This window comes from Scyliorhinus canicula, chromosome 8 (assembly GCF_902713615.1).
Source record: "Scyliorhinus canicula chromosome 8, sScyCan1.1, whole genome shotgun sequence".
Taxonomy (NCBI): domain Eukaryota; kingdom Metazoa; phylum Chordata; class Chondrichthyes; order Carcharhiniformes; family Scyliorhinidae; genus Scyliorhinus; species Scyliorhinus canicula.
The window spans coordinates 165358120-165382815 of NC_052153.1; the positions used below are offsets into that span (position 1 = coordinate 165358120).

At 47.0% G+C, this 24696-nt stretch overlaps 1 protein-coding gene across 1 annotated transcript in view; it reads left to right on the plus strand.

The window, feature by feature from the left end:
- The window catches only part of sorbs2b (sorbin and SH3 domain containing 2b), a 531274-nt gene extending 513540 nt beyond the window's left edge, over positions 1–17734 (plus strand). The window contains exons 27-28 of the mRNA XM_038805638.1: positions 9021–9127; positions 16599–17734. Of these exons, the coding sequence (XP_038661566.1) occupies positions 9021–9127; positions 16599–17689 (1198 nt within the window). The 3' untranslated portion in view covers positions 17690–17734. The remainder of the gene's footprint in view (positions 1–9020; positions 9128–16598) is intronic.
- The last annotated feature ends 6962 nt before the right edge of the window (positions 17735–24696 follow it).

Genomic DNA, 24696 nt, shown 5'->3' on the forward strand with positions numbered 1-24696 from the left:
TGATCATCATGAATGGTGGAGCAGGCTCGAAGGGTCAAATGGCCTACTCCTGCTCCTATTTTATGTATATTTTGAAACTGTGCCTGGTACACCAAGGTATATATCCCGAAAACCAATGTTCCCAACGCTGACCCCTGGGGAACTCTATATCTGGCCTTCCTCCAGCATAAACAGCATCTATTAACTGTTGCTTGCTGGTTCCTATCACTCAACAATTTCCATGTAGCTACTGTCACTTTTAGTTGCATGAGCTATAACTTTGCTTATATATGACGCTATATCAAATGCCTTCTGTAAGTCTGTGTGCATCACATCAACAGCATCATCCTCATTACCTCTTCAAAACAACTCCGACAAGTTGGTGAAACAAAATCTTTCCTCAACAAATTCGTGATGCATTTCGTTAATTAACCTGTATTTGTCCAAGTGACTATTAATTTTGTCCCGAATTATTGTTTCTATAGGTTTCCCCACCACTGAAACTAAACTGATCGGCCTGTAGTTGCTGGGCTTATCTTTATATTTTGAACAATGTGGTGTTTGCAACCATACGGTCCCCTGGAAGCATCCGTGACGCTAAGGAAAACTAAAAAAGTGTCTCCTTAATTTCCACTCTCACTTCCCTCAATATCCTTGGTTACATCTTACCCAGTCCTGGTGTTTTATCAATTTTAAGTATAGACAGCTATCTAATACCACCTCCTTATAAATTTTAAATCCTTCTCCACCATGGCTGGGCTACATCCTCTTACTTGGTAAAGTCATGCAAGTGTTATGGGCCAGGGCTTAGAAACTCCAAAGTGTATTATGAAGTTCGCCTGACCTGTCACCTTTAAACCTTTATGTTGAATTTGGCTTATATTTTTTTTCTATAAATTAAGAATACCCAATTCATTTTTTTCCAATTAAGGGGCAATTTAGTGTGGCCAATCCACCTAGCCTGCACATCTTTGGGTTGTGGGGGTGAAACCCACGCAGACACGGGGAGAATGTGCAAACTCCACACGGACAGTGACCCAAAGCCGGGATCGAACCTGGGACCTCAGTGCCGTGAGGCAGCAGGGCTAGTCCACTGTGCCACCGTGCTGCCCTTGAATTTGGCTTAGATGACCGCAAAAGCCTTCGCTTCAGGTGTGATTCATCAGACTTCCTGGGCACTTTAATCAAAACAAGGTTTATTCTAAGAATGTAGTTAACATATATGTATAAAACACAGCAAGATTTTTTTTATTAATTACAAACATAAAGACACCACACAGCTACAGTAATCCATGAAGAACACTTAATGAATTCCTGCTTAGCTGTTCCAATTCAATAACAAAATCCTATAAACCAAAACCTCTTTCAAGGGCATGGCCCAGCCCACTGTATTCTCACTTGACTGGGACTGGTCCTTTCCCTGAGATTCTGATCCAGTTGCAACTAGCAGTTTCAAACTCCTTCTGGAATGCAACTCTGTCTTTAAAAATTACCCCGGCAGTTTGCCAAACCTCCAAAGTGCTCCTCACTGGAACAGCTTTTGAAATGAAAACAGGGAAAACATTTCTTTCACCTTTCTGCAGTCCAAAGCAACCAAACAAAAACAACCCCTCTCCCCTTACAACCACAGCCCAGCACACCTACAAAATGACATCACTGAAGCTGCGCTACAAGTCACATGATAAGAGACCAAACCTCTCTTAAAGGGACATTCGCATGACACAAGGTATTCACTTAATAACTCAACCAATCCCTCTGCCTCCATCCATGAATTCCTTTTTTGGTCCCGAGTGGGCCCCAATCCTCCTTTAACACCTTTTTACTATTCATACGTCTGTGGAAGACATTGGCATTCCTTTTTATATTATGTCTGTTTTCATGCTTCCTCTTTGCTTCTCTTATTGTTCATTTCCCCTCTGAACCTTCTGTTTTCAGCCTGGTTCTCCATTTTATTGTCCTGCTGACATTTATCAAAAGATGCTTAACCTCCCTCTCTTTTATCAGCCAGGGAGCTATAGATTTGTTTCCCCAACATTTCTCTTTCGAAAGAACTTACCTTGACTGTGCTCGAACTCCCTCTCATTTGAAGGTAGCCCATTGTTCATCTACCGCTTTTCCTGCCAACCTTTGCTTCCAACCTTACCCTACTGAAGTTGACTTTCCCCCAGTTAATTATTATTATTATAGATAGTCCTTTGTCCTTTTCTATTGCCACCCTAAACCTTGTGATACAATTAAAACTGTCTCCTAAATGTTATCCTCCAGAGAATTGATCTACTTGGCCCAGCTTATCCCAAGAACCAGGTCCAACAGTGCTTCCTTGCTCATTGAACTGGAAACATACTGTTGTAAAAAATGTTCATGAATGCACTCTGGGAGTGATTGCCCCACTCTCCCCTTTTCACTGCAACTATTCCAGTCTATATTCCGATAATCAATGTCCCCCCTTATAACTATTCTATAATGTTTGTACCTTTCTGTAATGTCCTTGCAAATTTGTTCATCTATACGCTTTCTATTTTTGTGGTGATCTGTAGACGACTCCAAACATCTTTTTTGGTTCTTCCTCTAGCCAAATAGAGGGTGAAATTCTCCACCTCGGGACTCCACAAATGCGAACCACAATCGGGCGTCTGACCTAAATCCAGGTCCACGTCCGGCACCAACTCGGGCACCATATTGGCCTCTCTCTGGGGTGAAAATGAGGTTTGCGCCTTGTGCAAGCGGCGCCATGCAAAATGGCATTTGCTTGTATTAAATGTGATTAGCGGGTTGCACACGGTATGCTCCGCCCTTCTGTGATGCTGCACTCGTCTTAGATGGAAGTCTGGCGGGGGTGAATTACTACAAGTATTTACAAACATGGACTGGGCGCCATGCTGCGGAGGGGGAGGGGAGGGTAAAAAGACACTGAAAACCCATTAAAAACTGTCGGGATTGATGCGGGATTGATGCTCTGTTAGTAACTTAGTGCCATGTCCGTGAACTTGGGGTGTGTCCCTCGGGATCGGGGTGACCTGGCTCAGACCGCCATTGCTGCAATCTGTCTTTTAAATGCACCCCTTTGGTGCTACTTAGAACATAGAACATAGAACAGTACAGCACAGAACAGGCCCTTCGGCCCTCGATGTTGTGCCGAGCCATGATCACCCTACTCAAACCCACGTATCCACCCTATACCCGTAACCCAACAACCCCCCCCCCTTAACCTTACTTTTTAGGACACTACGGGCAATTTAGCATGGCCAATCCACCTAACCCGCACATCTTTGGACTGTGGGAGGAAACCGGAGCACCCGGAGGAAACCCACGCACACACGGGGAGGACGTGCAGACTCCGCACAGACAGTGACCCAGCCGGGAATCGAACCTGGGACCCTGGAGCTGTGAAGCATTTATGCTAACTACTGTGCTGCCCACACGGCTCCTGGCTGCTCGTAAGTTCATTAGATATAGGAGCAGAATTAGGCCATTTGGCCCATTAATTCTGCTCCGCCATTCGACCATGACTGATCTCATCCTGGGCTTAATTCCACCATCCTACCTGTTCTCCATAACCCTTCGACCCATTCCCAATTAAAACATCTGCCTAACTCCTCCTTAAATTTACTCACTGTCCCAGCATCCACCCAGCACTCTGGAGTTGCGAATTCCACAGATTCACAACCTTTTGGAAGAAGTAGTTTCTCCTCAACTGCTCAAACTGCTGAGTGCTGCCTGTGTTCTTTAAATGCTCAGAAGGCCTCTGGTCGGCTGGGAGCCCACCCAGGCCACTCCTCTGGACACCATCATATCCCAGCTGTATCATCAAGGGCCAAGCTTAATTAGGAGCCCACCAGGTGTTAGCACTCCAGTGCTGCCTCACTGCAGAGGAAGCAGGGGATCAGCAGAGCTCACCCCAACCAGAGGACACCTGCACCACGGCCTATGGAACCCCCCCGGTTCTCTGCCTCTCTCAGGGCGGAGGACTCATTGGTGACCCCCCAAACCCTCCGGATAACCAGCTGTCTCCTCCTGGTAAGCCCGGCAGGGCTGAATGCATCTGCAACCGCCTCCCAGGTGGTGTACAGGAGGACAGCCTTGAGTCTGCGGCCCACCCTGGGGAAGAAGGTGTCCCTCCACTCCTCACTGGCATGGGGGCCATGGGTCCACCTCAGATTCCTGACCTTGGGGGCAGTGCTTCTCTGAGCCACCTTGGTGGTTGCAGTGAGTGTGTGGTAAGTGGAGCGCTTATAAACCGCTCCAGCTGCCAGGCTCTTTGGTGCTAACTCTGGACCCCGCGGTTAGAACATGGGAATTGCGTGGAATTCATGCCTGAAGAGTCTTAGCCTATTAACATGTCTTGAATTGCTCCACAAATAGTGCCCCAATGAGGGTGTGAACCGCACGCAATTCAGTCACACTTATTCGTCTCCCAAATGGAGAATTTCGCCCAGCTTCTGTCCTTGACCCCTTTGGGATATGCTCACTCTCCATCACTGTAATGCCCTTCTTAATCAATACCACCATCCCTCACCTTTTTCTTCCTTTCCTATCTTCCATGAGCACCTTGCATGCAGGATTCTTTAATACCCAGTTCTGCCTCTATGACCCATGTCTCTGTTATAGCCACAACATTATAATTCCACATGGCAACCTGTGCCTGTAGTTTATCAATCTTGTTAACCACACTTCCATGCACTGTAACCCTGATGTAGACTTTATTACTTTCCCCCTTACTCTGAACCCACCTAATAACTTGCTACTCCCTACTCTCATGCTGTCCATCTCTCCCAGTCTTCTGTGCACCTTGGTATTCCTCTCCAATATTTTCTCCTGGTGCCAACACCCATGTCAAGTTAGTTTGAGCCCTCCCCAGTAGCACTAGTACATTACCCCATAAGAACTCAGTCCCAACTCTATTTAGATGAAACCTGACTGGCCTGTGCAGGTCCCATCTTCCACAAGCCAGAACTCCTTATCTGTTGAGTGCTTTGGAACATCCTGATGATGTGAAAGAGCTTTATAAATGCAAGGAGTTTTTTATTCATTCTTGTGGGAAGGTCAGCATCTTATATCCATTCCTAATTGCACTTGAGAAATTGGTGGTGATCTACCTTCTTGCAACCATTGCAGTTCATGTGGCGTAGGTACACCCAGAGCGCTGTTAGGGAGGGGGGTTTCAGGATTTTGACTCCGTAACAGTGAAGGTACCACAATATAGTTTCAAGTCAGGATCGTGTATGAGTTGGAGGGGAACTTGCAGGCGTTGGTGTTCCCATGCATCTGCTGTCCATCTAACTGGTACAGGCCTCACGTTTGCAACGTGCTTTCGTTGGAGCCTTGACAAGTTCTCCAGTGCATTTTGCAGTGATGCCCATCAAGCACATTGCTTTGTCTTGGATAGAGCAGATCTTCCTGAGTGCTGTTGGAGCTGCAATTATCCAGGCAAGTGGAGAGCATTCTATAACCCTCCTCGCGTGTGCCTTGTAGATGATGGACAGACTTTGGGAAGTTAGGAGCTGAGTTACTCTGCAGAATTCCCAGACTCTGACATGCTCTTGTCACAACAGTATGTACAGAAGATAAAGAGGTTTCAAGTACTTACAGTTTCTGCTGTTGTAACTTTAAATCACTTTGAATGGACTGCAGTAAAAAGTTTACTTTTAAGAAAGTGGAAAATTATCAATCAGACTTTGTTTTGAATTTTTCTTTACACATCCTCTGGCACTATAGCCTTCATTAGTTTTATGCAGTGTATTGTGGGTGACTGGTCATGGAAATGCCATAGCTTGGCATTGGCAGCATGAGGGGTCAATAGAGGATGGGTGGCGGACATAGCTTGGCATAGGGCGAAAAAGGGGCAATGGCGTGTAATTGGGGAGGCGCACATTGACAAATGGGGCATGAGCGACCATACTGTGTGAATAAGGTGCATGAGGTGGCATGGATATGGCATCCAGAAAGTGGGGTGGTGGGGGTGTTTAGGAGTTTGGGGGAGGGGGCTATAAGGGCTGGATGGCCTTTATCTTTTTATTATAACTGAAGTCCCACAGCACTGAAGTGGCCCTTGTAAACAGTCAGCCTCGGCAACCAGCAGCCTCTGTGGCACTTTATCCTGAGGCAGGCCAAGCCAGGAATTGTCCCGATTCCTGCTACCCATTTCGAGGATGGGAATCCAACTCACTGTGTCGAGGATGCACGTCATTTGAAGAATGCAGAGAAGAGCCTGCAAATTGGGTAATTCCGCTTCAGGAAGCAGATCAGAGGGTGCGAGACCACTCTCGGCTCTTGTGGAGAATGATTCCTCTGTGTGGTGATTTTGAAGTCCCTGCCAGTGTTTGGTTTCGGTACCAGCAACGGGATTTCCTATTTCGACCCACTTCTCCTGCTGAGGTTAATGTGGAAATCTTTTGCCTCCAAGCATGAATTTACTTCCGCAGCCAAATAGGTAGAACCTAGAACAGACCTATTACTTGTTGTATTCTTCTTGGGTCAACGCTGCCAAATCATGGGGAAGTTATTTGAATTCTTAAAGGCACTGTTACTGTTAAACTAAAGAGAACAGGAATGGCACTTCTGCTCTACCAAGAGCCCAAGATATCCAAATTTATTGTTAGAATTCCACAAATGTCACAAGAGACGTTTACTCAGACTGTGACCCTGTGTTATAGAGTGCACATGTACCATCCATTTCTTTATACATTGGGAATGTAGAAGAATAGGAAGAGGCTCTGTGGCCTTTTACACCTCAACAGATGTTGACTTATAATCAGGGACGGATCCCTTACTCCTTTCCCTGTATCTTTTCATAATCTGTGCTCGCAAATATGCCTCCATTTACCTTTTAAATTATAATGTAGTCTCCATAAAAGGGATCTTTGCGATAATTAATTAATTAATTTTTAAATGCCAATTTTTTTTTTCCAATTAAGGGACAATTAAGCGTGGCCAATGCACCTACTCTGCACATCTTTGGGTTGTGGGGGTGAGACCCACACAGACACGAGGACGAGTGTGCTGACAGTGCCCCAGGGCCGGGATCGAACGCAGGTCCTCAGTACTGTGAGGCAGCAGTGCTAATCACTGAGCCACCGTGCCGCCCCACGATAATTAATTTCAGGTTCTAAGTAACCTTCTGTCTGAAATTCCTTTCGGTGGCAGTCCTGAAATTACATTCTTTGTTGTTGACTTACCAACTGATGTAAAGCTGCCTTGACATCAAGGCAGCATTTGCCCTGGAGGCAATGGCAATCAGGGGGAAATCCCTCCGCTGGTTGGAGTCATACCTGGCACAAAGGACAGTCATCTCAGTTACAGGACATCACTGCAGGATTTCCTTGGGGTAGTGACCTCCGTCGAACTATCTTCAGCTGCTACATCAGCACGGGCAGCACGGTAGCACAGTGGTTAGCATTGTTGCTTCACAGCGCCAGGGTCCCAGGTTTGATTCCTGGCTTGGGTCACTGTGCGGAGTCTGCATGTTCTCTCTGTGTCTGCGTAGGTTTCCTCCGGGTGCTCCGGTTTCCTTCCACAAGTCCCAAAAGATGTGCTGTTAGGTGAATTGGACATTCTGAATTCTGCCTCTGTGTACCCGATCAGGCGTCAGAATGTGTCGACTAGGGACCTTTCACAGTAACTTCGTTGCAGTGTTAATGTAGGCCTACTGGTGACAATAAAGATTATTATTTATTATTATCAATGACCTCAATTCCATCGTAAAGTCAGAAGTGGGGATGATCACTGATGATTGCACGATGTTCAGCAGCAGTCATGATGACTCAGATTCTGAAGCAGTCCATGTCCATATGCAGCACAACCGGAACAATATTCAGGCTTCGGCTGATAAGTGGCAAGTAACATTCATACCACACAAGTCCCAGGCAATGACCATTTCCAACAAGAAAGAATCAAACCATCGCCCCTTGACATTGCTGAATCCTCCACTATCAATATCCTGGGAGTTACCATTGACCAGAAACTGAACTGGACTAGTCATATAAATATTGTGGCTACAAGAGCAGGTCGGAGACTAGGACTACTGCAGCATGCAACTCACCTCCTGACTCCCCAAAGCCTCTCCACCATCTACAAGGCACAAGTCAGGAGGGGAATAGAATACTCTTCACTTACCTGGATGAGTGCAGCTCCAACAACACTCAGGACGCCTTGACACCATCCAGGAAAAAGCAGCCTGCTTGATTGGCACCCCTTCCACAAACATTCACTGCCTCCACCAGAGGGTCCGCGCACAGTGGCAGCAGTGTGTACAATCTACAAGATACACTGCAGGAACTCATCAAAGTTCTTTAGACAGCACCTTTTAAACCCACAACCACTACCATCCAGGACAGACAGGTGGCAGACACATGGGAACACCACTAGCTGGAGTTTCCTCTCTCATCCTGACTTGGAGCTATATTGCTGTCTCTTCACTGTTGCTGGGTCAAAGTCGTGGAACTCCCTCCCTGACAGCCCTGTGGATGTACCGACACCACATGGACTGCTGCAGCCCAAGAAGGCAGCTCACCACCAGCTTCTCAAGTGCTATTTTGGATGGGCAATAAATGCTGGCCTGGCCAGTGACACCCACATCCCATGAATGAATGAAAAAAACAATTTTTCGTGACATTTCTCCTCAAAACAACTCACGATATTTTTTAAAACACGATTGCAGACCACATATCCCCCTTGTTCCAACGAATACGATCCCTTTTTTCTCAGCCGATTCGCCAGGAGATCATTTTAGTAAATCCTTGCTGTACCGTTTCTACATCAACATTATCCGTTCCCTGATGAGATTCCCAGATTCCGCAATGATGGCTTCACCATTGTCTTCTAAAAATTCACGATCACTTACTTCCGTTTCTGTTGTCTGCGCCAATGTTTAAAGGCCAGAATCCTATTGGCCGTTGCGATAGCCCGTCCCCAGATCGTTCAAGATTGAAAATGCAATTTAGTTTAATCGTACTGAATTTCCGTTAAGTTTATTTGGGATTGTAGATAAAGTGAGAGGTGCGGGTGGGCTAAATTTAAACTTTTTCTTTTGCACTTTCTCAAAGGTACCAAGCCATGTACAGCTACAACCCGAGAAATGAGGATGAGCTGGAGCTCAAGGAAGGAGATCTTGTTGATGTAATGGAGAAGTGTGATGATGGTTGGTTTGTTGGTATGTGTCTTTTAAAGTATCCTCTGCAATCAGTGTAGGGATGAGCTAAGAGATTAAAGATAATTTTTGAACCTAAAACCCACGGAGGCAAAGAATAGGGTGAGAAAATCCTCATTTTCACCAAAAGGGGATGAAGTGACTCATGAGGCCAGCTCAAAAAAGAGGCCTAAAAGTACTAGATAAGTTAAATCAGGCAAATTCCAAGTTCTCAATGTCTGACGGATGTTAGCAGATTTAAGATTAGAAGAAGAAAGACTGTCACTTCAAGAACATGGAATCCATCAATTCCACGTTCCCAGTAGGGACCCCATAGTCACTGGGAGCACAGGCCCATAGTCACTGGGAGCACAGGCCCATAGTCACTGGGAGCACAGGCCCATAGTCACTGGGAGCACAGGCCCATAGTCATGGGAGCGCAGGCCCATAGTCACTGGGAGCACAGGTCCATAGTCACTGGGAGCACAGGCCCATAGTCACTGAGAGCACAGGCCCATAGTCACTGGGAGCACAGGCCCATAGTCCTGGGGAGCACAGCCCCCAAAGTCACTGGGAGTGCAGGCCCATAGTCACTGGGAGCACAGGCCCATAGTCCTGGGGAGCACAGGCCCATAGTCACTGGGAACACAGGCCCATAGTCACTGGGAGCACAGCCTCCATAGTCACTGGGAGCACAGCCCCCAAAGTCGCTGGTAGCACAAGCCCATAGTCACTGGGAGCACAGGCCCATAGTCACTGGGAGCACAGGCCCATAGTCACTGGGAGCACAGGCCCATAGTCACTGGGAGCACAGGCCCATAGTCACTGGGAGCACAAGCCCATAGTCACTGGGAGCACAGGCCCATTGTCACTGGGAGCACCGGGCCATAGTCACTGGGAAGCACAGGCCTCATAGTCACTGGGAGCACAGGCCCATAGTCACTGGGAGCACAGGCCCATAGTCACTGGGAGCACAGGCCCATAGTCACTGGGAGCACAGGCCCATAGTCACTGGGAGCACAGTCCCACAGTCACTGGGAGCACAGGCCCATAGTCACTGGTAGCACCGGGCCATAGTCACTGGGAAGCACAGGCCCATAGTCACTGGGAGCACAGGCCCATAGTCACTGGTAGCACCGGGCCATAGTCACTGGGAAGCACAGGCCCATAGTCACTGGGAGCACAGGCCCATAGTCACTGGGAGCACAGGCCCATAGTCACTGGGAGCACAGGCCCATAGTCACTGGGAGCACAGGCCCATAGTCACTGGGAGCACAGGCCCGTAGTCACTGGGAGCACAAGCCCAGAGACACTGGGAGCACAGCCCCCATAGTCACTGGGAGCACAGCCCCCAAAGTCACTGGGAGCACAGGCCCATAGTCACTGGGAAGCACAGGCCCATAGTCACTGGGAGCACAGGCCCATAGTCACTGGGAGCACAGGCCCATAGACACTGGGAGCACAGCCCCCATAGTCACTGGGAGCACAGCCCCCAAAGTCACTGGGAGCACAGTCCCATAGTCTCTGGGAGCACAGGCCCATAGTCACTGGGAGCACAGGCCCATAGTCACTGGGAGCAAAGACCCCAGTCACTGGGAGTACAGACCCATAGCCACTAGGAAGCACCGGCCCATAGTCACTGGAAAGCACAGGCCCATAGTCACTGGGAGTACACCCCTATAGTCACTGGGTGCACAGTCCCGTTGTCACTGGGTGAACAGGCCCCACAGTCACTGGGAGCACAGGCCCCACAGTCACTGGGAGCACAAGCCCCAGTCACTGGGAGCGCAGGGCCATAGTCACTGGGAGCGCAGGCCCATAGTCACTGGGAGCACAGGCCCCTAGTCACTGGGAGCACAGGCCCAAAGTCACTGGGAAGCACAAGCCCATAGTCATTGGGAGCACAGGCCCATAGTCACTGGGAGCACAGCCCCCAAAGTCACTGGGAGCGCAGGCCCATAGTCACTGGGAGCACAGGCCCATAGTCACTGGGAGCACAGGACCATAGTCACTGGGAGCACAGACCCCAGTCACTGGGAGTACAGACCCATAGCCACTAGGAAGCACCGGCCCATAGTCACTGGAAAGCACAGGCCCATAGTCACTGGGAGTACACCCCTATAGTCACTGGGTGCACAGTCCAGTTGTCACTGGGAGCACAGGCCCCACAGTCACTGGGAGCACAAGCCCCACAGTCACTGGGAGCGCAGGGCCATAGTCACTGGGAGCGCAGGCCCATAGTCACTGGGAGCACAGGCCCCTAGTCACTGGGAGCACAGGCCCATAGTCACTGGGAAGCACAAGCCCATAGTCACTGGGAGCACAGGCCCATAGTCACTGGGAGCACAGCCCCCAAAGTCACTGGGAGCGCAGGCCCATAGTCACTGGGAGCACAGACCCCAGTCACTGGGAGTACAGACCCATAGCCACTAGGAAGCACCGGCCCATAGTCACTGGAAAGCACAGGCCCATAGTCACTGGGAGTTCACCCCTATAGTCACTGGGTGCACAGTCCCGTTGTCACTGGGTGAACAGGCCCCACAGTCACTGGGAGCACAGGACCCACAGTCACTGGGAGCACAAGCCCCAGTCACTGGGAGCACAGGCCCCTAGTCACTGGGAGCACAGCCCCATAGTCACTGGGAAGCACAAGCCCATAGTCACTGGCAGCACAGGCCCATAGTCACTGGGAGCACAGCCCCCAAAGTCACTGGGAGCGCAGGCCCATAGTCACTGGGCGCACAGGCCCCACAGTCACTGTGAAGCACAGCCCCCATAGTCACTGGGAGCACAGGCCCATAGTCACTGGGAAGCACAGGCCCCACAGTCACTGGGAAGCACAGGCCCATAGTCACTGGGAGCGCAGGTCCATAGTCACTGGATGCAAAGCCCCCATAGTCCCAGATAAGTCCCTAAAGTACTAGATAAGTTAAATCAGGCAAATTCCAAGTTCACAATGTCTGACGGATGTTAGCAGATTTAAGATTAGAAGAAGAAAGACTGTCACTTCAAGAACATGGAATCCATCAATTCCACGTTCCCAGCAGGGGCCTCATAATCACTAGGAGCACAGCCCCCATAGTCATGGGAGCACAGGCCCATTGTCACTGGTAACACCGGCCCATAGTCACTGGGAGCACAGGCCCATAGTCACTTTGAGCACAGGCCCATAGACATTGGGAGCACAGGCCCATAGACACTGGGAGCACAGGCCCATAGACACTGGGAGCACAGGCCCATAGACACTGGGAGCACAGGCCCCATAGTCACTGGGAGCACAGGCCCCATAGTCACTGGGAGCACAGGCATCATAGTCACTGGGAGCACAGGCCCCTATTCACTGGGAGCACAGGCCCATGGTCACTGGGAGCACAGGCCCATAGTCACTGGGAAGCACAGGCCCATAGTCACTGGAGCACAGGCCCATAGTCACTGGGTGCACAGGCCCATAGTCACTGGGAAGCACAGGCCCATAGTCACTGGGAGCACACCCCTATAGTCACTGGTTGCACAGCCCCCAAAGTCACTGGGTGCACAGGCCCCACAGTCACTGGATGCACAGCCCCCAGAGTCACTGGGAGCACAGGCCCCACAGTCACTGGGAGCACAGGCCCCATAGTCACTGGGAGCACAGGCCCGACAGTCACTGGGAGCACAGGCCCATAGTCACTGGGAGTACAGGCCCCGCAGTCACTGGGAGCACAAGCCCCACAGTCACTGGGAGCGCAGGCCCATAGTCACTGGGAGCGCAGGCCCATAGTTACTGGGAGCACAGGCCCCTAGTCACTGGGAGCACAGGCCCATAGTCACTGGGAAGCACAAGCCCATAGTCACTGGGAGCACAGGCCCATAGTCACTGGGAGCACAGGCCCATAGTCACTGGGAAGCACAGGCCCATAGTCACTGGGAGCACAGGCCAATAGACACTGGGAAGCACAGGCCCATAGTCACTGGGAGCACAGCCCCCGTAGTCACTGGGAGCACAGGCCCATAGTCACTGGGAGCACAGGCCAATAGACACTGGGAGCACAGCCCCCGTAGTCACTGGGAGCACAGGCCTCATAGTCACTGGGAGCACAGGCCCATGTTAACTGGGAAGCACAGGCCCATAGTCACTGAGAGCACAGGCCCATAGACACTGGGAGCACAGCCCCCATAGTCACTGGGAGCACGGTCCCCTAGTCACTGGGAAGCACAGGCCCATAGACACTGGTAGCACCGGGCCATAGTCACTGGGAGCACAGACCCATAGTCACTGGGAGCACAGTCCCCTAGTCACTGGGAAGCACAGGCCCATAGTCACTGGTAGCACCGGGCCACAGTCACTGGGAAGCACAGGCCCATAGTCACTGGGAGCACAGGCCCCGTAGTCACTGGGAGCACAGGCCCCACAGTCACTGGGAGCACAGGCCCCATAGTCACTGGGAGCACAGGCCCCATAGTCACTGGGAGCACAGGCCCATAGTCACTGGGAGCGCAGGCCCATAGTCACTGGGAGCACAGGCCCATAGACACTGGGAGCACAGGCCCATAGTCACTGGGAGCACACCCCTATAGTCACTGGGAGCACAGGCCCATAGTCACTGGGAAGCACAGGCCCATAGTCACTGGGAGCACAGGCCCATAGTCACTGGGAGCACAGGCCCCACAGTCACTGGAGCACAGGCCCCACAGTCACTGGGAGCACAGGCCCCACAGTCACTGGGAGCACAGGCCCCACAGTCACTGGGAGCACAGGCCCATAGTCACTGGGAGCACAGGCCCCACAGTCACTGGGAGCACAGGCCCATAGTCACTGGGAGCACAGACCCCATAGTCACTGGGAGCACAGGCCCCACAGTCACTGGGAGCGCAGGCCCATAGTCACTGGGAGTACAGGCCCATAGTCACTGGGAAGCACAGGCCCATAGTCACTGGGAGCACAGGCCCATAGTCACTGGGAGCACAGGCCCATAGTCACTGGGAGCACAGGCCCCACAGTCACTGGGAGCACAGGCCCCACAGTCACTGGGAGCACAGGCCCATAGTCACTGGGAGCACAGGCCCCATAGTCACTGGGAGCACAGGCCCCATAGTCACATGGAGCACTGCCCCGATAGTCACTGCGAGCACAGGCCCATTATCCCTGGGAGCGCGGGCCAGAGATGGAGTTATCACACTGTAACCAGGACCATACTTTGCATGATTCCCAGCTGGGAGAGTAGCATTGGTGAAGTTACCCGAACAAAGCTGTTTCGCTTTTTAAAGTAAAATCCCAAATACGGTATCTTTTCAAAATGTTGTCAGTTGACATTGAGACGAGAAGAGTCAGAAAAAGCTATTCTCCTCCAAGTACCAACGGAAAAGGCCTGTGAAACCTCCATGTAAACTTCAATATAACATTGTCAATGGACAAGGACACCTTGCTCATGATACCCTTCCGTTTTGATAAAAGTAACCTCTGAATGCAAACCATTCAGATTTTCCCACATAAACCGCATGGCGGCAACTAATACAGATTTAACTTTGTGCTTTCATTCATAGCTCATCCCTGTTCTGCAGCAAGCTATCATACACCATTTACTTGTAACAATGCAATGCATTATTTTCAGTGGCTAATTCTTTCAATTTTCTTTTTACTTCCTGTTAATTCCACTTTGTTTTCTTCATTATTGCCCCAAAAGGATTTTTTGCACTACGTTGCTGAAATACAAAAATATGCCTTGTAATCAGATCTGTCAACAGTGGGTGGGGTTAATGTCCATGAATTGAGCGGCCCGTGCTCATGCATTCATGTCACTAAGGCTGTCAATGGCAAACACTAGTTCCCTGGATTGCAACCAGCCTCCCCAACCCCCACACCCCCCCTCCCCCACCCCCCTCGATGGGGTGAGTATGCTTCCATTGTCATTTATAAATGTTAAAAGCCCATAAACATGTCTTGGATCCTTGGATGCAGAGGGCAGAACTCTAGGCTACATTCATGTGTGCAGAGGTATAGGGGGGAAGGTTCTGAAGTGGAGTCAGAGGTATGATAGCATTTATATAACTGATGTCAGCTTGGTTAAAGAAGGAAGAGAGCCATAAAGAATACCAATGACATTCTTGCCCCTTTGTTTCCTCGACCCAGGACTGGTGGGAGATGTTTACTTCCAGTGCCTGAAGATGGAAATGTCCAGAGATTGTACAGCTTGGACATGTTTTAATTTGTCATGTTCTGTGGATGAATTCCTAATGGCCAGAGTGAGATTTGACCCTTTGGCATTTTTTAACAATACCCTTCAGGTTTTGGAATGGGTCATACACCCACAGCAAAGACCATCATATTATTCAAGGATAATCCTGGTTCCTTACATGTTTTATTCCTGAACAGAAAGTTTGTTAAATTTGTATTAGCTGATAAGTTCCCGATCGCTTAATCCTATAGGTTTGTGTGCATTGGGATTTGGAGTGAAACTGCCAAAAAAATAGTTTGCTAGTGAGTTTCACCTCTCCTCTTAAAGAGATGAGATGAAACTATCACATAATCTGTTAGATTTGGATACAGAGGAGAAAGTGCAATCTAACACACTGTACCAGCCAGGAAAAATAATTTAAATTGAATATAAACTATAACTTGCTCTTAATGGAGGTGATAAACTGACCTGTAGACATTTAAAGCTATTACCTTGAACGTAAGTTGAGCTATTTTTGCCTTGAATTGGCAGGTGAATAAGTTAAGATACTACCCCTCCCCCCCCCCCCCCCCCCCCCCCCAACAATCCAGAACTCGTTCACATTACTGCCCAATGATTCCTTTGATGTTTCATAATACCTGAACACAATTGCAAAATTAAATATTGCCTATTCATGTACAAAATGGAGTTCAGAAAGAGAGGACGACAGCCACATTTGTTCAAGTTTGAGTGAGTTTTTTTTTTGCTGTCAAACATTTTGCCAAACATCAAGACGCTTTCCTTGGAACGACCACATTGCTACCAACTCCACAAGGAAAGAGATGTGCAAGATGGACAGTAAGGGCACAAAAAATAAAGACATAACGCCCAGGCTTCACAAAACTATTGGAAAATAAATAACAGCTTGAAGTGACATCTGAGGGAAAAAACGGCATTCAGAAGAATGTTCCATTGGAATATACCTCCCAAGGACAAGTCTCCGATGCCAGGAGGAGCAGACTGCAACACAAAAAATTCCCGTTGTACCTGAAATCAAAACATCATCTGCCCCGGAGTCCCACATATCCGGTAAGTTTACCTTATAGCCTCTCCTTCCATATGATCTCCCCATAAAGTTAAAATAATGAACAAATATAAATTTAACATATGTAGAATGCCAAGAATACTTTAACATCCCCAGTATGCATGTATGTGGTCCTATGTACAGTGGTCCATTGTTGCACTTCACCTGTTTTTCTAAGTTTCTTCCAAATGGCCCTTGCATCCGTCTGTCTGCACTTCCATGACATGTGTTCAACTAACTTAAGGTTTTGTATCCTGTACCTATTGTGTCTCTCCAGATAGTCAGCCAGCTTCCATCTTAAATTCATCCAATGGAAAGGGCATGGAAAAGCCACCAAATGCCCATAAATCCACATGCAAAAAATTGACCTCCTCAGCAGTCTGGGAAACAAAGCTACACATGGAAGGGAGCACACAGTCTCCTGTCAAACAGCATGATAACCACTCGCCTGCCACTGTGTCCCCCGAAGGAATGTCCTGGGCATACCCTAAATGTTTGGACGAACTGAACGATGAGGAGATGAGTCAGCTAGAAGAGGGGGAATCCAGCATTGTGTCTTCCTCGGCATCCCAGTTGTCTACTGCATCTCCCTTGGCATCCCAGTTATCTGCTGCATCTCCCTCGGCATCCCAGAATCTTTATTCAGACAAGAGTCAGTCTCCAGCTCCCTTGGAATTGCAGAGCCATCAAACATCCTTCTTAGAATCTAAGCATCTCGATGTATGTCCCTCACCAGCACAGAGTTCTGTAACGGATTCCTGTTTGCTGGAGCAGGTTATCGGCAGGGAACCAATTGCTAAGGCACCATGTGACCTGCAAGTGGAAATCGCCAACTTCTTCACGCCATCCGCTGATATCCTGGAACAGATCATGGACAACGTTCCTACGGATGCCGCAACAGACGAGAAGACTTGTCAACAACGAGAGACAGACGCCAGTCTCCTTGCTCTCTCCACAACATTTGGAATGCTAGTGGATGAGGGCATGAACCTGCTCAGCAAGACCATAGACAATGTCCATTCCAGTGTGCAGTCTGGTAACAAGCAGATGCACACAGACATGATCCATCTTCACAATGTTATCCACATGGGCTGGGTGCAGTTAGCTGAACAAATGAGCTCTCTGATCAAAGTGCTCACGACACTTGTACATAACCAGCAACCATCTTCCACTTTGTTACATAATGTAGCCCTTCAGCGTACTATAGCAATATCTGAAGGCCATTTTGCAGACTACCTCAGGTGTGAATCCACTCCCAGAGTAACTGAAGAAACACTATACCCACAATGCGATATTGCAGAGGACACTTTGACCAATTCTGCTGAAAACTCAGCAGCCATTTCTCCTAATTCTGAAACATATAATTGAAGTGCCATATGTTAGCATTTTCTCAAATACACGTATTCTGCACAATGGTGTTGTGCTACTATTTCTCAATAGTCCGCTTACTTATAGTAAGGTTTTAAAAGAAAAGAAAAACGTTGATTTCCAGAGCATAGTTTCAGGCCCACTGGATATCTGCAACATTTTACAGCCCATTAAGTATCTTTTGAAATTAGTCACTGTTGTAATGTGGGAAACATGGCAGCCACGTTGTGCATGGCAAGCTCCCACAAACAGATGGTCTGTTCTTTGCAATGTTGATTTGGGGATAAGTATTCAGCAGGACCCCAGGGTTACCTGCCCTTTTCTTTTTGGAAATGGCGCCATGGGAACTTTAACATCCACCCGAGCATGAAGATAGGACCTCGGGTTTAACGTCACATCCGAACCATGGCATCTCTGATAGTGCAGTACTCTCTCAGTGAATGTAAGTTTACATTTACTCTCTCAGTACAGCCCTGGAGTGTCAGCCAGGCTTTTTGTGCTTAAGCCTTGGAGAGGGAATTGAATTCAGAAACTTGTGGCTCAGAGGCAAGTGTGCTACCAACTGTGTCACAGCAGGTACAGATCAGCAACAAAAAGCTGACTGTGCTAAGATATATTAAACTATTGTGCACACCTATTTCAGTGTGCACTAACAAATGGGGATAGCTCGGATCAGGTGTTTTCCTTTTCAGCAGAGTTATATTCCATTTCCCCCTAAGATCCTAATTATTGCAGTAAAAATGTTTAATGCATGTGTCTCCATTTTTGTCTTTCTCTGGTACTGATGTACCAGGGCTTCTGCCAAGCATGGGAATTAAATTATTGCTTTGATCTTGGCATGTAAGCATTTCTGGCAAAACCAGCACTTGTTGCCAAACTCTGATTGTGCTCGAGAAACTCATGGTGAGCTACCTTCTGATCTAGACGGTGAGATCGCAGGCAATTGTGGGTAGAATACTGGATTGGATTGAGGATTGGCTGACTGACAGAATGCAGATGGACAGGATAAAAGGGTCCTTCTCTGGCTGATGAACTGTAACTAGCAGAGTGCCACTGATTTGCAATCTATATAAATGATCTGCAAGCACGGATATAGTGCAACAGAGCAAAATTTCCGGATGATACTAAAATAGATGGGAAAGCCGGCAGTGAAGAGGAGATAAACATTTTTACAGATGGATATAGATAGGTTAGGAGATTGGGCCAAAAATTGGCAGATGGAGTTTAATGTGGATACGTGTGAGGTTATCCATTTAGGCTGAAAAAATAGAAAGACAAATTATTATCTCAATGGAAAGCAGATTCAAAATGTGTCTTGGCAGAGGGATCTGGGTGTCTTTGTTCCTGAATTGCAGAAAGTCGGTAAGCAGGTACAGCATGTAATTAAAAAGGCAAATGGAATGTTACCGTTTATTGCAAAAGGACTGGAGTATAAAAGTAGAGAAGTGTTGTTGCAATTGTATAGAGTGTTGGTGAGACCACATCTGGAGTATTGTGTCCAGTTTCCCTATTTGAGGAAGGATGTGGTGACATTGGAGGCAGTTCAAAGGAGGTTCACCAGATAGATTCCGGGGATGAAAGGGTTGAAGTATGAGGAGAGATGAAACAATTTGGGCTTGTACTGACTGGAGTTTAGATGGATGAGAGGGGACCTGATTGAGGTATGTAAAATACTAAAAGGGATTGATAAAGTAAACGTAGTCCAAATGTTCCCCTGTGTGGGGAAATCTGGAATTAGAGGTCACGGATATCGGTTGAGTGGTGATAGATACAGAACTGAGATCAGGAGGAACTACTTTTCGCAGAGGTGGTGAATTTGTGGAACTTGCTGCCTCATAGTGCGGTGGAATCAGAGTCATTAAATAGTTTCGAGAGGGTGAGAGATGTATTTCTGAGAAACAAAATGGGTTAAAGGGATATGGGGAACAGGTGAGGAGATGGATTTGAGGCCAGGAAGAGATCAGCCATGATCTGATTGAATGGTGGAGCAGGCTCGAAGGGCTGAATTGCCTACTTTTGCTCCGAATTCCTATGTTCCTTCTTGCACTGCAGTCCACATGGTGTAGGTACATCTAATGTGCTGTTAGGGAGGGAGCTCCAGGATTTTGACCCAGCGATAGTGAAGGAATAGAAATATAATTCTAAGTTGGAATGGTGTGTGGCTTGAAGGGGAACTTTTAGGTGGTAGAGTTCCCATGCCCTTATCTTCCAGATCAGTGTTCTTCAAACTTTTTTCCGGGGACCCATTTTTACCAACCGGCCAACCTTCGGGACCTGACCCGGCCGACCATCGTGACCCACGCCGGCCGACCTGCGCGACCCACCATCTTCTCTTACTTTGATTGCTGCTGACAAAAATAGAGGAAATGGTTTTGGGTCCCTTTGGCCCTCGTACACGATCCTCCAATGGAACCTGTTGGATGAAGCCTTCCGGTGTCGGAAAGTATGGAGTCTCCATCTATCCATCTGTCCAATGTCCTGCATTTTTTTCCTGTAAAATTTTATCAAATAAAACCCCCCCGAAAATAAAATGAATAAAATAAATGAAAAACTAAAAAGTAAATGAATAAAATAATTGAATAAAATGAATAAAACCCCCCCCCAAACTTGTTAGACAAAAAGCTACGACCGTTTAAAAAAAAAAGCGGCCGCACTGCGGATGCATGCCTGATCATTGGTGCACATGCGCATAGTTTTGCCCATGCACGCCGATGATCTGGCACGCATGCGGAGTGCGGCCGCATTTGTTTTACATGTTCACGGCCATTTTCTAGGCCGCTTGCAGCCGGCGTTATTAACAGCCGGCTGCTGCGTGCAGATTTGCGCGATCGGGAGCGCCGCGATGGACGGCTCTGTGACCCGCCCGTGACCCATCCGCGTGTCGCACCCCCGAGTTTGACAATGCCTGTTCTAGATGATAGAGGTCACTTGGAAAGAACCTTGGTGAGTTACTCTAGTGCATCTTATAGATGGTACTCACTGCTACCAATATCCAATGGTGATGGGAGGAGTCAGTATTTAAGATGGGGGGTGGGTGTCAACCCAGCTAGCTGCTTTTTTCTGTCAGCTCCAACATATGATATTCCATCACATGTGGCTTTTGCTCTGCAGATGGTGGACTGACTTTAGGGAGTGAGAAGGTGTGTTACTTGCTGCAAAATTCCCAGCCTCTGACTTGCTCTTATAGCCATGGTATTTATATGGCTAGTCCAGTTCAGTTTCTGCCAATGGTAACCTCCAGGATGTTGATAGTGGGGGATTCAGTGATGGTGATGTCATTGGATGTCACAGAGAGATGATTAGATTCTCTCATGTTGGAGATGGTCATAACCTGACTCATATATTGCTTACCAGCTATCAGTCCAAGCCTGAATATGTCTGGGTTGTGCTGCATGAGGGCATGATTTATAACACCCCACTGAGACAGATTTATAACATTTTGGGAGCGATCAAATGGCCACTCTGTGCCCAAAAAGCAGCTCGCTGCAGTGCAGTGCGGCCGATAAAAGCTGGTAGACCCCGCTCATGGATCTACGCGGCTCACAACGCCTCGCGAGATCAAACGCAATCTCGCGAGACATTGCAATGTAAATCCCACCCATAATGGGTGGGATCACTTTTTAGCAAATCTGCATGTTAGAGCGAGTTAGCTAGTCTCACTTTAATGTGCAGATTCCCCAGTTTCGTAAGGTGTGGGATAAATTTCCTTCACCTCGGAGACCTCAGGCGATTGCCGTTCAGTACCTGTCTTCACAAACAGGGACCGGATGGAATGGCACTCTTGGGGGTCATTAAAATATTGTATATGTATCCATTCAGTAAATACACTGGGGGCGATTCTCCGAGCCCCGCGCCACAACGGCGCAAACACTTGAACTCCATTTGGGAGACTTGCCTGGTTTAGCACACTGGGCTAAATCGCTGGCTTTTAAAGCAGACCAAGGCAGGCCAGCAGCACGGTTCAATTCCCATACCAGCCTCCCCAGACAGGTGCCGGTATGTGACGACTAGGGGCTTTTCACAGTAACTTCATTTGAAGCCTACTTGTGACAATAAGCGATTTTCATTTCATTTCATTTTCAATTGACATACCCCTGTATTGTGATGCAAAACCATATCTGGCTACTTGAAACATTGTCCATTAATTTTCTTTACTCTTTATTGATGCTTGATGCTTCCTGCTGCAGCAGGACAAACTGTTTTCATGACCATGATCATTGCTGAGCACTGCTTCGTGTTAAATGAAAAACCTGATTTGAGGGCGGATTTAAAGAAAGTCATTAATGACTGGGTGAAGTGAATCAGATTATCCTCCTACTCCAACCCCCCCAACCCCCAAGCCAAAATTTCGTAATTGACTTTACAAGTATTTACAATCCACAAATTATGTTATTTAATTGTGCAGTTAGAATTGTGCCATCAAATGTAGAAAAACATCATTAGTAACCAGCCTTTGAAGTTGAGGCAAATGTCATCCAGTTGATACTAACATTACTGAAAGGTAGATTATCACCCCCTCCACATCGGCAAGTTGAATCTGATATCAATATCTGAGGTGAATTCAAAATGAAATTTAATGGACACACGAGTGTCCTCAGGCAAATATAACCAGGGCATTGCTTATTGCAAGTATTTTTAAAATTAAAATGTTGATACGTAAAAGTGATCAGTAAGATGGCATACTAGGGAGATGACTCACGCAAGGCTAAGAGACTGGAATATAATGAAGTTTGCTTTGTTTTTCTTTTGAATCGCAGGAACTTCGCGGAGATCCAAATTCTTTGGTACATTTCCAGGAAACTATGTGAAGCGACTATAAGATTTTATACATATTTGTATGCACATTGCTTTTGAGTTTAGCACAATAACCTCTGCAGCTCTCATTAAAAGAAGTTCAGTCTGTAGACACTCAACAACAAAAAAGGACAACCTTTGCGTCAGTTGTACGATTGACTACAGCTAACTTCGGAAGCATTGCATCATTTGGCATCGTCTTCTGCCAAGTAATAAGGTCATTTTGAAACAAAGTACTGATCATGCCATCTGGAGGTCGCTCTACGTTCCCTTCAGGATATTCCGAGAACAATTGGTTTTTATTATTACGGTGCACTTATTTGATCAACCATTTTTCCCCCCTATGTATGTAAACCTAGTCAATGCCTATTTATTCTTCCGAGTACAGTGGTCTATCACTAACGTTTATTATTGACACAACTTTAAGTAGAAGAAACACATCATACATTCAGCAAGTACTAGACCAGACTCTCATACTGCTACAATAATTTGGCACTTTCCAAACTAGAGGTGAAGAAGCCCTGTAATCTGCTCTATTTTCCCTCCAATTAGTTCACTTGATTTATTTTGCTGCTGCTAACATATGGAAACAAAAGTGTCACATATTTTGTACAGGTTGTTTGAAAATCGATGATTGCTCATTTCTCACTTGTCCCCCTGCCCCACAATTTTATTTTTTTTAAATGGCGGTTTAGAATACATAGCAAAAAAAGTCAGGTTTGACGATAGACTGTCGCGTTGATCAGGCCACATGACTGTCCTTTGAGGCAAGCCATATTCGGGCTCCCAAACTTAATGGTCATATTTAAAACTTTAGGTGGCTCCTTGGGGTCAGCATTCACTGAAGAATGGAGATAAGTCACTGTTATATGACTGCGGCTTGAAAGTGCGGCAAAGTATTTTGTGCTCCAGCCCTGCTCAAGAAGGTTTTTAAGTGAGATGGTGCACATCTTTAAATCCACTTATTCAAAATCAGTCATGTTATTCCATTGTGTTCTGCAAAACTTGTCTATTAATGTGGAAATGCTTCTGCCATGCTTTCTTGTACTTTTGAAGTTCCTAAGAGAATTTCCAGGTACAATTTGTTTATATATGGTTGAATAATTGAGTAGCTTTCTTCTAATACATTCTGGACTAAAACATTTAAGACATTTTCTAAGCTACTCAATATTTGTTCAAAATGGAAGGTTCTTTTTATTAAAAGAATTTGAGCACTGTGTTCCCTCTAATAAAATAATAAACTATAACTGCCATGGTTGGGTATGAACACACACATGGGAGGGGGGAAGGAATTGTTAGCGCTGCAGCACCTTAGTTCAAACCAAGAGTGTGTGTGATTGTCTTTTTAATTTCTTTCATAAGTTTACCACAGTGTATGTTGTCCACAACAGTTTGTATATAAATATGTGTGTGTGTGTGTGGGTCTGCTTTATTTTGTACAGATGTTTTAGTTGTTGCATTTTTTTAAAAAATCACTACTTTTCAGAAACTTTTATAAGTCTCTGTTATTTCCCCTACCCTTTTTACTAATCACCTCTCCCACGCCCTGGTTGCAAGCACATTTAGAGGGTGCGAGTGTGTATGATAATATTTTATTGCAGAATTTTGCAAATTGTTTTTCAACAAATGTAGTGTAACCAGCAAAAAAAGAACCTAACTGTATATATATCTTTATAGTTATTAACAGGAAATAAGGAGAAAAAAGATCTGGATAGATTCAACAATACTCTTTTACAGTATATCTTTGTTACACCAAAATTCCAGGTCTAAGAGCTGTCTAATACTGAACCTGGCCAACGGCATGAAGCGCGGTTGTGAAATCAACACCTTTACTGTTTTATGATGAGACTGACCATATTTGTTGCTTGTAAAATGAAAACTCTTTATATTCTCTGTAACCGATTTTAAAAGAACTATTTCGTAAATGAACACCGGACGATTCATTTTGATGCAGTACGATTCATACGGAGAAAACAACGTACCTTTTTTGTGCTTTTTGTGAATTTCAATCCCTAATAAATTTTGCCTGAATTGAATTTCACCCCTCCCCCCCCAACCCTGTTTTGTTTAGTTTAAATGTCTCTTAAACCAGGATATTGATGCATTTTGCAAAAAGTGTTAAGATATCGAGGCACAAAACTCTACTCAATTGATGGATTTGCATACTCCCACGAGAGAATTGCAATAACATGGAGTGTTTCGTTCCCTAATAT